Source organism: Xiphias gladius, chromosome 15 (genome assembly GCF_016859285.1).
Source record: "Xiphias gladius isolate SHS-SW01 ecotype Sanya breed wild chromosome 15, ASM1685928v1, whole genome shotgun sequence".
NCBI classification, from domain to species: Eukaryota; Metazoa; Chordata; class Actinopteri; order Istiophoriformes; family Xiphiidae; genus Xiphias; species Xiphias gladius.
Genome location: NC_053414.1, coordinates 9,216,057 through 9,229,516, shown reverse-complemented (window position 1 = coordinate 9,229,516; position 13,460 = coordinate 9,216,057). Strand labels below are relative to the sequence as shown.

The following is a 13,460-nucleotide window of genomic DNA, read 5'->3' as shown; positions in this document are numbered from 1 at the left end:
AATATCACCCCCAGAGCCCCCTTCCTGATTTTTATCGGGTTTATTTACAGCTCTGAGAGAAAACCCACACTCACGACCACCCTCTCTATGTGTCTGTCCATCTTTAGGCTGTCTGTCCCATCTCTGAAGAGGACTGATGCTGGCCTGTATCAGTGTATGGTGAGGAACAGGATGGGAGCAGTAATACACAGGAGAACAGAGGTGCAGGTGGCATGTGAGTACAGTTCGACACACACACACACACACACACACATTGGCACAAAGTTTACACACCAGTATAATAACACCAGTGCAGGATCTCTTTAATTGACTTGTTTTTGAAGAAACTTAACCAGTCACACCAACAAGCAGCTTCTCTTTTAAAGTCCGACATAAATCATAATTAGCCATCCCTTTTTGCTGTCAAGGTAGTGTCAAAGTAAATTTAATATTTTTTTTTATTAATGAAAGGAAAGGAAAGGGTCTTAGCAAATATATCAGAAATTCTCCTTTTATTTCTGAATATGCAATTAAATTTCAATTGGAATTTAAAATCTTAATGTAAAATGTGTGAAGCATTTAAAATTACCAAAATAATGGGCTTTTTTTAAGGCTAAAGCCTGGTCACACCAGCATTTAAAATGATGAAACTAGTTCATTCTAACTGCATCGCTACAATCAGCGGATTTGAGCTTCCACAGAAAAATCTGCGTTGTTGACCAAGAGAAGCTATCATAGCTTACTGAGAGCGGAGGTCCTGACGCCACGTCCGGTCCAGCCTCTGAGCTGCTAGCTTCTGTAACTCAGTGCCGTCTCTAATTCGGCATTCCTTTCATCTCCCTGAAAGAATTAAACATGTTCCTGGGGTTCACTTTCCTTAATCTAAGACGAATCAGCATCCACTACGCCTGCTATTAAAAAGTGTGTTTGATTTTGACTAAGTAAAAACCAAATGATCCTACAGCTCCCATGAAACCAGCGTGGCAGCATTGGTATTTATATCATCATAGCTTGTTCGTAGCTTTTGTTCGTGTCCGTAAAATTCACCAATGCTCTTCTTAAGTCATTATTCCAGTTTTTTGAGCGGTATTCTGCTGTCTGAAGACTTGTACAGCGTTCAGTCCTCCCTGTCCTGCTGTTATTGCAGACATTTTTGAACTAACTGCGACCCCTCAACTTGCCCATGTACTCACCTCATCTCTGAAGCAGGTAGTTGTAGCCTGTGAAGGGCCAGGGTGGATGGGAAATGGTGTTTAATAAAGGCCGCTAAAAATAGCTATATTAAATAAACAGCAATATCAGATTGTCTTTCAAAAAACTGACATCCTTATCTAACCATATTAAGTGAGCCTCCACAACTCACTGTTGAGAAAGGCTTTGTTCCAAAGCTGTATTTTTGGTTATAAGCATTGTTAAAAATGTCCATGCGATTTTGAATGAACTTTTCTTACTTCTGGAACAGACCCTGACAGTTCTGGTTATTGCACCATACACTTTTATTAAACCTTGTCTGTCCGAGTATAAACCGCTCCACAAAAGAGGAATGGTTCGCAGACAGTTATGAGGAGTGGATGGTCTTTTGATGTCTTTTGAATAAATTGTATGAACTTACTGTACCGTTAGCGACCAGACCAGCCTTTGCTTCTCTTCAGTAAAACTCGTAATTAAATGGAATGATGTTCAGTCGTGAGAAGAAAATGCCAGGTGACGGTAAACGGCAGAGTACAGAGAAAATAGAAAGAAGCTCGGAGAACCTTTCTGACAGAGTAGCACTGACATGCTCCTGGTTGGCTACAGTATTTTACCAACTAACCTTTTGTGAAGAAATACAGATGAATTTCCCTGTACCCATTCTGGTGTGGCCAGACCTTGACACGGTTTTTTCAGCTTAATGCTTCTTTTTTTTTTTGACTTAATGTAACGTGGTATTTGGTATTGATACTCACACTCTTCATTCCTCTCCCACCCTCCAGTTTTGGGGAGCTTCTCCTCTGAGGAGCAGAGAAAGACTGTGACTCAGGGCAGAGCAGCCATCATCGGCCTGCCTCCCCTCGCTTCTTTCCCCCGACCCCTAGTCACATGGTTCAAAGATGGACACAAGATCATCCCCAACAACCGAATGTAGGTGTCTCTTGCATTCTGTGTTTCTCTCTCTCTAGCATACACTCATGTTTATATAGTGACTTCTGCAGACTCAGGGGAACAAAGTGTATGTAAAAAAAACACAGACTTGAGGTAAAGTTTTAATTTTACAGTTCTTATCCCTCAGTGGTATATTAGCATGCTCTAGAAGCAGAAAAGGTCTTTTTAATCTTTAAACACCAATTGTTATGAATAATAAGCCATTTAGATAACTGACCCTTTTCATTAGACATCTGTACTTAGACATTTTCACGACAAGATAAAATGTTTTTTTTAATGAATCACATCTACAAGGTTATTAAGTAATTTTAGGTGCACCAGAAATGTTTCTTATTTAATTGTTCACAGGAGATATGTGGGCCCCTGGACATGTTGTGCAAGCTGCATTTCACAGCTTTTAGTTTAATGCCGTTGTCTGATTCCTTTTGAAACGCCTGTAATTTGCATATTGTTCTTTATTATTCCCGCTACAGCTATCCCGTCAGTGATGCCATTTTGAAAAATGTTCAAACAGTGTATTAATAATGTAATTATTCAGACAGAGAAGGGAACTGCAGGTTTGAAATGAAAGATTTTCAGAATAATTTGCTATAGATTATTTTAAATTATTTTGGAATATGTACCTGTTTGAATCTCCTCCTCGGTGAAAGTAGACCTTCAGCGGTTTTGTTAGGCTGCTCTCACACTCTGAGATAACTAACTCTCTATTAAGAACACCAAATGCTCCCTTGTGTGTTATTGAATGAAATTGTCAGTAGCCTTGCTGTACACGGCCTCGCAGTTAATGGCCAGACAGCAACTTTCTCTCTCCTTTAATGACAGTCACTACCTCAGAAGTGCTTTTGAGAAAGCTGGAGTCAGGTTACATAAGCATTTTTTGTTTTTGTTTTTGTTTTTGTCAGTGGTTCACATCAACTTTGACTTTGCTTTTTAATTTGAATAAACATGGAAAAGGGCTCTCCTGTTAACTTAATGGGGTTTCACTGAGGCTTAATGACAGTGGACTGCAATTATTTTGCTGCTCAAGACACAGTCTGCATTGAAAGTGTTTACTGTCTGAGCATCAACACTACACTGCGTTAGCCCGCTTAAACTGTACTCCCTGCTGCTATCCATGAAAAACACAAAACAAGGAGTCCTTTGTTCTTCTTACTTTTACTGATTGTTTCACGACAACAGCCTATTTACATATTTTAATAAGCAAACATACCGTAGATGGATGTGACGAAAAAAGTGATCAAAACGGGCAGTTTAAAGTCAATGCCAGAGATGTAATGTCGCTCTTGTCACCCTCATCCCTTCTTAAAGTCACAGCCCACAAATAAGAGCACTGCCAAACCACTGGCAATTAAAAACAATAAATAAATAAAATAAATAAAGAAGTAACTGACATGACAGTAAAATAGAGGTGCCTAATGCTACAAAAGGGAGCTAGGAAGCTCTTTTCTGTCACATCCATCTGTCTGTTAATTAAGTGGTACCGACTCCCAAGGATCAGTTCTTAAGTTATGAATCAGGAGGTCCCAGAACACAGAGAGGGTGCCGTTCTGGCAGGTCAGGGGAGAGAAAAAATTCACAGAGCACATCAGAAATCCACGGTGCTTGGAGCACAATGGACCACACGTAGGTGCTAGCTGTGAAGACTGAACAAAACTAAATTAAATGCAAAAATTGTTTATTATTTATGTTACATTTATTAATCAGAGCATTCACAATAATCAGCGAGGGGGGGGGCATTGAAACAGCCGTTTATAGCTTGCTTGTCTCTCTCTCTCCCTCTCTTTTTGACTGTCCCTTCACCTCCCTGTTGTTTCTCTTCTGTCTGTGGATTGCTATGATGAGGGGAAATGGAATTAGGGACACAAGTTCTATTTACATCCACGAAAAGCAAGCAGGCTAAGAACTAAGTGACGTGTTGTGTTCGTCTGTCTATTGATCTCCTCCACTCCGTGTCAGTACTGTGGACAGCCAGCACCTACACACGCACCTCCTAATTTAGCCATACTCGTTTTACCATCTCATAGCACAAACGCCTACTGGCTTAGCTGTGGGGCTGAGAGTAAACATATGCCTGTGTTAATTTAATGGCCACTCCCATCCATATCGAGGTAGCACTGGCAGGCAGGGGCATAAAGAGCGGCCCAGGCGCCTTTTACCTCGTCCAGGTCCCTTTGTAACATTCTCAAGTGGTCCTACTGCCACTAATAAGTCCAAGTGCGAGTCCCACTGCACAGTGCTGCTACTGAGGCTGTAGACACGGGGTATGCTTGAAAATAGTTTGTTCGACCACATTGGAAGGTTTATAAATATTTGTAGCTGTTACAAAAGGTTACACTCAAAGGTAGGGTGAAAAGCCTAAAAGAAAAGCGGTCAAAGAGAGGAGCGAGACACCATAATCATTTGAATATTGGGATAATGGTGCACACCATTTCAGTCTTTCCTGTGAGGTAGATAATGTTCGACCATCCAACAAACACTTCAGTTGGAGTATACTGGCACCTTTAGTCTTGTTTTACTACTGACATGAACGTGTGGTTAGAGAACAGTATATTGGCATAGATATTATTCATCTGTTCTAAATTAAGCCTGACAGGAATGGAAGTCTTACTTGAGGCTGTAGATCCATGTTCATATGAGCATAAAGAACAAACCATTAAACTTCCGGTTTACCACAGCATTTTTTACACGAGGAAAAACCAGTATGATTATGTTAAGTGGAAGCATCTGTTCTGGAGGGTCCCCATCCAGAACCAAAACTGACAGGAGCCATACAGAGGAGTTGTCACATAATTATAGAAAAAGAGCAAAACATATGCAATTAATAGTAAAAGCAGAAAATGAAGATAATGAATGTTGAGTTGAAGCTGAAGTAGCTGCATAGATTGCAGGGTAAGCCCTGATGTAACAATTGCAGCAGTAGGTTCGCAGAGCATTTTGAACACAATATGATTTGAGGGAGCTATCGACTTTCACAGTTTGGCAGGTGCGCTCAGCTGAGCAGGCAGCTGAGAGGTCTCGCCTTCTGATCACAACACATGACGCTGTGGCCTGTATTGGAGCCAGTGCATGTAGCTAAAGTCGCTAAGTTGGCTCCATTTCTCTTTGCCCTTCATCTTGATTAAGTTAAGAAAAAATTGATAAACATCCTGGCTAAAACTGCACGGTCCGTGCATTTTAGTTTCATTAATGTTATTATTTAATAAGGTAACTCATTCAATTCAGGGTTTCCGTCAGCTGTTTAATGCGTACGGAGTTCTGAATATGTGACTGCCTCCACTAAAGTTGTAAGAAATTAATGCATTTTCATGAAAGAAAATGTAAGTGACATTCTGGGAATAGAAAGCAGAGGTGCTGTTTCTCACAGCACAGGCCTTACACCTAATGTAGGAGGTGTTTTATTTGGACCAAATACAAATTACATCCAAAAAAAAAGGGAGACATGTCGCCGCCAATATTTGATATAAATAATCTGCCTACCTCCATTAACTCTATGGAGTGTCAACCACAATGTCTCCCTTCCTTGAATGAATGAGGGAGTGAAACAGAGACAAACTGCAGCCAGTGTTTCACATGGCACACACCTCCGACAAACAGCTGGCACAGCTGCACTTACGACCATTCAATTAATCAGGGAGAAAATTTCTCTCTGACAATCACTGTGCTTGCTAAAACCTTTAACAGTTGATCAAAGGCTCAGATTCTGGGTAGCCACAAAACACTATAATTGACTGTCTGTCATTCATGGTGCTGTCTACCTAACTTCAGCAAGCACACCAGTTAGAGGACACAGTACATAAAAGTCTACTTGATGTTACCAAAGAAAATCTGTCCTCACATGATGATAATTAACTCTTGTGTTATTCATGCAGTGGGTCTGATGTCTGCAGGTTGTCTAAAAAAGTTTTAAATCGTAATTTAGAAATATCAGACCTTAAGTTGGGTATTTGTTTTAAATGTCAATGTCAACATTAGCATTTCATCTGATTTATTTTGAACATGGAAAATACAGTCCAAACTTCCTCTCTTGCTCACTTAGATCAACCACCACGAAGTTTCTTTCATCATTGTAATTGTGCATTTTTAGGTTGTTACTATATCAGGTTGTTATTATATTAGTATTTTTGGTTGTGGGGTGACGCAGCCAGGCCTCCAAAGTAAGAAACAGACTGAATCAGACTCAAGGACAAATCTGCAGACACTTAATGAGTCGTGTATTAATGGTTACTTAAAACCTTTAGAAAAAAAATCTGTCCAAAAAGTACTAAATGCATACTGTGCAGCGGTTCTAACCCATGTTTTAAGTCTGAAACATGTTCACACTGTCTAAATAAATTTAAAATGGCGGTATGCAGCCACTGATGAACATTTTTTAACCATGTGATATTACTATTTGATAATTATTTATTCAGTGTGATGTCTATGCAGGGAAAAAAAAAAAAAGTAAAATGTTGACAGGATGAAAGACACAAGTTGAGAAGTTTCTGAGAAGCCCTTTCTCCCCATTGATTGATGAGATTTTTTAAATTCGTATTCCAAGTCTGAGTACACTCATAGGTAAAGTGACATTGGGAGATTGTTGGGGCAGAGAATATCTGATTGGTGTAAGACTTTGTCTAAAATTCAAGGCTCTTGCCCCAGTACCTGTATCCATGGCAACCAGATAAAAATGACAGCTGGATCTGTCACTTGCAGTGTCTGGTTATATATTTTGTGGTATAAAATAAATGTAAATGATGTATAGTAACATTTCACTCCCATAATTTCATAATATTTAACCGTTTTTTCTGTTTTTGCTCTTTAAAAAAACACAAACTTGTACTATGAATAGAATAAGTGAATCTCACTTCTTAATTTTCAGGTATTAATAGAATCTGGAAAAAACTTTTATCTTTGCATTGTGAGATGAAATATTCTGATTTGCTTGAGCCCCGCACACACACACACACACACACACAAACACACACACACACACCGTGATGAACATTGACTCTTCCTTTGAACACTCACAGAAAGACTAATTTGCACCTTTCTTCACAGCTCCTCTTTTGTCACGAGGCATGTCTTCCTCTCCCGTTCCCCCTCTCACCTCCCCGATCCGTCTCTCGCTCCTACTTTTCTGCCTCTAAATTATTCTTTATTTTGCTTTGTTCCCTCAGATGGCTCTCGTTCTCTGTCTCTTTCACGGCCATTATCATGCTACAGGATATACTGTCATACAGAACCCATAAACTTCTGTTACTGAATAAACTGCTTAACTGCTGTGGTGTATGCACACAAACACAAACACACACCCAATCTGTCTCTCCAGGCCAATCTCATCGCGTCTACCTGGCTCAAGCGTCTCTGTGTGCGTTCATGCGTGTCAAAGCGAGTGCAGTGAATATTTGCACGGCTCTGCCTGTGTAACGGTGTAAGTACGCGTTTGTGTGCGAGGTTACGCTGGCTGATCCTGCGGTCCGGTGAGACGGGGCCAGATGGTGCCTGGCAGTTGGCTGTCTTCGCGGTGACCAGGCTGATGATGTCGTTTATGAAGTTTATTGATCCGATATGCATCGCTCCCTGAGTCCCCAGCCCCGTCTCACTGTCTGTCTTTCTGCCTCTCCCACCACTCTCAATTTATGTCCATGTGCCTGCCCCTAACCCCACTCAGTGTATCTAGCACACAGAGTCTCACTCCCTCTGTCCCACACAAACACACATCCTGTCTGTCTATGATCATTCCCAAACTCTCCAGCCCTCAAAATACTGACCAGCAAAGACCTTACAAGCTGTCACTTCCCACACACTCTACTGTAATCTAATGGAGCCCTCACTCTCTGCCCCCTCCTTCTCCGTGCGGCTCTGCCATCTCTCTGAATTGCTGCCCTCCCCACCAACAAAATGTTTTTCTTCCCTTCATCCTCCCATTTTCACATGGGCTCTGAACTTCGGACATATTGAGTCTATTTTCTCCTCATCTGTCCAGCAGCACTCAAAACAACTTTGGGACAGTGCTGCCACCTCAGCGCCCCTGATGCTGATATACTGTATATTTTAGCTGTGACCTGCAGCCCTAGTTGAGAAGAGCGGACTGCTGCTTTTAATTAGCTCTGAGGCCTGTGGCAGATGGATGTGAAATGATTCTGATAGCCAGCAGCTTCAAGAGGACAGCCAGGCTGTGGAGAATTAGAACTCTCCTTTCTTCTTCCATCGGGGAAACACGGAGCCCAGATTCATCAAATAAAGTCAGTGATCTAGCACGGCTGGATGGACAGTGAATATTTCAGTTTCTTGTTGCTGGGGACTGGAGTGGTGCAGCGGAGAGCGCTGTTGTCGCAGGTGGTCAGTGTCAGGACTGGGCCTGATGGGAAATATTTGTCCTCGTAGACCTGGCCTAAGCATCCATATGCTGTGGATGTTTGTGTCTGTGTGTCTCGACATTCATTCATTTTAATTTGTCAAACACCACTTAAACAGAGGTAACAGAGGGAGTGATTCATTATTTTGCCTCTTTCCGCACGCACGCACGCACGCACGCACGCACACACACACACACACACACACACACACACACACACACACACACACACACACACAAACACACACACACTTAGCAGAGGTCTGAACAGAAGGAACTTTCTCGCTGTCTGAACTTTGTGAGCAGATGTTGTGTGTGTTTGTGTCTGTGAGCATGTGCACATATGCATGTGTGCGTAATAGACAAACAGCAAGATCAAGAGAACAAAAGAGCATCATTTGCAGGGAGACACAAAGGATGTGTAGGCTTAGATCCCACCACATGTTGAAAATACAACCAGCCATTTGAAAGGTCCTCCATCCACGACGGCTCTGCTGCGGTTCATAATGACTCATTTTCTCACGGCAGCCAAAGGGGAGGATCAGAGTGACTGAAAAAGAGGTAGAAGAAGACATGAAAATAAACTTACGGGAAATGAATATGGAGTGAACACTTTAAGCTCATCTGAATCCATTGTGTCTGGAACTTAATCTTTGGAGCCAACAGAAGCTTAGATATTGTATGTGACTTTCTTCTCAATGATATGATTTAGTTACTTTTGGGATTACAAACACATCCCAGACATGTAGGATTTTAAGACATGCAACTGTACTACGCACCGCCATGTGCCGAGGTTTTCTCCACTTACTCATATATCCTGTTCTACAATCCCATATCTCTGTGTCTTTGTTGAGGCTTTCATTTATTTTTAATGCATAAACTGACTTATATCCTGAGTAAAGTTTTGAGTTTCGTCCTGGTTTTGATCTAAATCAGTATTGATTTGTACATAGACCGCTGAGATACTTGGTTATTCAAGTCAATGTTTACATGATATTAATGCTATCTAGGCATTTGTTCACCTACTGTATGTTGCTGAAGTTCTGTCTTTGATTCTTCAGCATCCAGCAAATCTGTTGTTTACTGTTTGTACAAACTGAGTAAACTTAACAGTTGAGGATGAAATTTAGTTTATGGCTTCCTTACATCTGCTGCAAATAACGTTTATCTGTTGAATGTAGCTTCTCCATCTAATCATTAGTAATGAGAGACGAGTGACAATAAAATTTATGCACCGATTACTGCTGTCAGACTTTCACTGTTATTACAGCATTTAGACCATAATGGGACTTTTTATCATCTTTTTCTGTGTTTTATAAACTGTTACGTAATTTGTGTTGGGGAAATGATGTTTACACGTGCAAAAGCATGACCAGGATGCTCCGAAAACTTGATCACAACCAGGATCCTAATCTTCATCCGGTATGATGTCGAGAAAGTTGAATCCAAGTCAAATCCAAAGTTCTCCACATTTGCAGCACATTTAGCAATGGTATTTCACATAAAAGGCCAGAAGAGTTGCTGCCTTGGTATGTAGTATGCTCTCAGTTGTGGTGAAACAACTAGTTAAAGTATTGCAATATTTCTTCATTAGCTCCCCAAACAGTCTCTAGCAATCTTCTTGACGGACAGGCTAAATTTACCAGTGTGACTTGCTTGGCAAAAAATGTCCATCGATGTCTTCAGTTACTGTGTAATTTCTGCCAGTGTAGTGTTTGATGCCTGTGTGTTAATGCCATGTATTAGCCAGATGAATTTTCTAGAAAATATTCGATTCATGGACAGTCTGGTCTGTTTTTTCTTTTGGGAACCATGCTGCTGTCCTCCTTTAAGAATTACAGTGACCCCGCTCTTTTAATTGACAGCTCAAGTAAGACTTGTCATGAGTAACTGTAATTGTCGCAGTTCGTCAACTTTTAAAATGGTACAGTATGGAAATATCTACTGTACATAGGCCAAACATCTACCTGAAAAGAAGTTGTGTTAAAGTTAATTGCCTTTTGTCGCTAATTGGAGTGGACACTGGCTAAAAGAAACACCACTATGACGGGATAAAAAAAAACAGCGTTTACAAGTTAACATTTAACATTTCTACATAGATTAATTTTAGAGAAGAAAATAAAAGACGGGACATAAAGTGACAGGAATTCCTTTTTGACGCTTGCCTGAACTTCATATTTTCCAATTTACCTTTCTTCCCCGTCCCTGCCTGCTCTCCTCTTTTTCCCCTCCCCTCTCTCCATCCCATTCCATAATTGAATTGCTCCTTTGGTCCTCTAATGTGGCGGCAAATAACAGAATGAAAATTCTCCACTCTAAGCTCTTCCATTTCCACTTCGATATCTTACCTCTCTCTACATTTCAGTGGATATTTGTATGTAGCTCTGTCTCTCTCTTGTTTGCTTCTGATTCTCACCCTCCCTCTCATTTTGTCTTTATTTCTTCTCAGGTAGTATTAGCAGTTGTCGATCCCAGTTCAAAGGGAAAATGGTAATCCTGGTATTCCTCTTGACCTTCAGTTCACTTTAGATTGTGAAAGAGAAATTCTGAATAGATTTGATATGTTTAAGATTGAAGAAAAGATGTGGAAATTGATTTGGCGTATTGTTGTTTTAGTGTTGGTATATTTTTGGGTTGTTGAGACAGGTCTTGTTTAAAAATAATTATTAACCAGTGGCACTAATGGGCCTAATGGGCCGATGGGTGCAGCAAAGTCTGAAGCTAATACACTTCAGTCAGAGACACGGGCGTCAAGAGATTGACCATTATAGCAAATGGTTATACAGTTAGGTTTAGCAGAAAAGAGTCTGCTGTCAAATAATCTGAGCAGAAATTAATGAGCAACATTCAAATATTTGCTTTGCTTCGCCATTTCTTCTGTTGTTGATCAGCGTGATTTTGAAATGTTTGTTAGTTTTTATGTTAGTTTGTTTTTTGCACGGGCGTCATGAGGACTAATGACATCTCTGTGGAAACTAATATTAGGATTCCACTGGGAAAACTGATCCCCACTTAAGAAGCATATACATCAACATGAACTTTTAGTCAGATCAACGACAACAAAAACGGTGCAAACTGGTGGTCTTATGGTTAAGGCGCTTACTACCTAACTGCAACATGTTCTAATTAGTTCCGTGAGGCCACTCTGTTGATGCAGCGGACATGTCAGTGCAGAGGGCTCTGGTACAATTATGCAGGGCTGTCCAGCAAAAAAGTTTAACTTGACTCAGCTTTTGCAAGGGCACTGTATGACATCATGACGCTGCGTTGGCAAATCAAATATCGGTAAACGGACATTTCCAGTAGATTACTTTGTAACATGAATGCCGCATTTTGACAGTTTACCTTGGGTTGGCCACAATTCAAAATAAAATTATTAAATGTGGTGAAGTATTTTGGAGCATTACCAGCCTCCAAACTCATGGATCAATTCCTCAAACTAGACATCTTGGAACATGTTTCATGGTCATATCAGTACTTGAAGCAATGTGCCCCCACCAACTCAGACCCTTGGATTATTTTGATCCCAGGCTATTTTCAGTCAGAACACCCACTTAGAAAATATGTTTATGACCTACCTCCTGCCTTGGGGGAACACTGTGTCCCTCTTGACACAGTTTGACAGCAGAGCTTCACCAGGAGAGCATATTTTGTGTTGCTGTCTGTAATTAGACAATGGAATCATCTGAAACCTTTGTTTAACTTTGGCAAAATGGTTAAATTGTTTACACCTTGACGATCTGTGTGTGTGTGTGTGTGTGTGTGTGTGTGTGTGTGTGTGTGTGTGTGTGTGTGTGTGTGTGTGTGTGTGTGTGTGTGTGTGTGTGTGTGTGTGTGTGTGTGTGTGTGTGTGTTTGGGTGTTTACATACAGCATATAATACATGCACAATGTATTCAGTTGGTGATTACTAATCATGTGTCTGTATTTGTAATCAACAGTGTAAATAATTGGAGAAAGGATTTCCTAACCTTAGACTCTTGCTTCCTTACAACTTTTATCAACTTCTCTTTATGTCTAATTTAGGTCCAATGTCATACATTTTATCTGCTTGCAAAAGACTGGTTGTTGCTAAAAAAAAATTGGCCAGAGGCGACTTGTTCTACCACCACACTATTATGCATGAATTTTGCAGTAAAGAAATCAGATGACTTGTTTAATTTTTAATGTTATCACTGTAATGCATGGGGGGTGGGGGAGTGACACGTGTGGCAAAGGGAGACAGGGAACAAGGGGTTGTTTTAATTGCATTACATTTTCTGGTAATATTATTCATTGTCAAGGTGGAGTGGGATAGAATTGCATTATGAGGACAGCACTTTAGGGCCTGCTGTCGGACTATGAATATTCATTGCTTATTCTGCCAAAAGCAATTTATTGTAGTTTTGTTTAAAGTTGTTGATGTGTTTTCCAAGTCTGTAGGCTATAAGTAGACCCACATGTATGGCACAAGGTAAAAAGATTTTGTTTTTAATAAATTACATTTTCTCTCCTATCTTGACACAGAATTGGGTGGATATTTTAGAGTTGATAGCACCATTATTTTCAGACCTCAGCTCGCAGTCAGATATATTTGTTGTTTGCTGAGATAACAGCCCCGATGTCTAGCAGATATATCAGGTGAAATTGAGATTCCTCTCATCCGTCCTTAACTTGTGTCCCTGTAACTGTACCCCACATTTGCTGTCTTCTTCCAGTCACATTTCTCAAACAACTAAGGTAAAAAGAAAACTTTTTCAAAAGTAGAGAGTAGAAAAGACATTAACTCCGAGGCTGTATTTAATGACTCTCCCAAATGACAGAGGCTTACTCTGCCTCATACACTCAAGGGAGGGAGACAAGCAGCAGGAAAAGGAGTAGGAGGAGGTGGGGTAGGAACAAAAAGCTTCCTAAACTGCAGGGGTGCGACAAAGATGATTGCACCGCAGTTTCAAAATATGTCACTGTTACTGTTAACTACCATGATTTTATTCTCCTTTTAACATATTTGAAATATCCTAGAA

General features: G+C 40.5%; 1 protein-coding gene across 1 annotated transcript in view; it reads left to right on the top strand.

The window, feature by feature from the left end:
* Positions 1-13,460, top strand: part of LOC120800465 (protein sidekick-1-like) — a 240,610-nt gene that overhangs the window by 94,546 nt on the left and 132,604 nt on the right. Inside the window, exons 4-5 of the mRNA XM_040146590.1 lie at positions 108-214; positions 1,953-2,100. Of these exons, the coding sequence (XP_040002524.1) occupies positions 108-214; positions 1,953-2,100 (255 nt within the window). The remainder of the gene's footprint in view (positions 1-107; positions 215-1,952; positions 2,101-13,460) is intronic.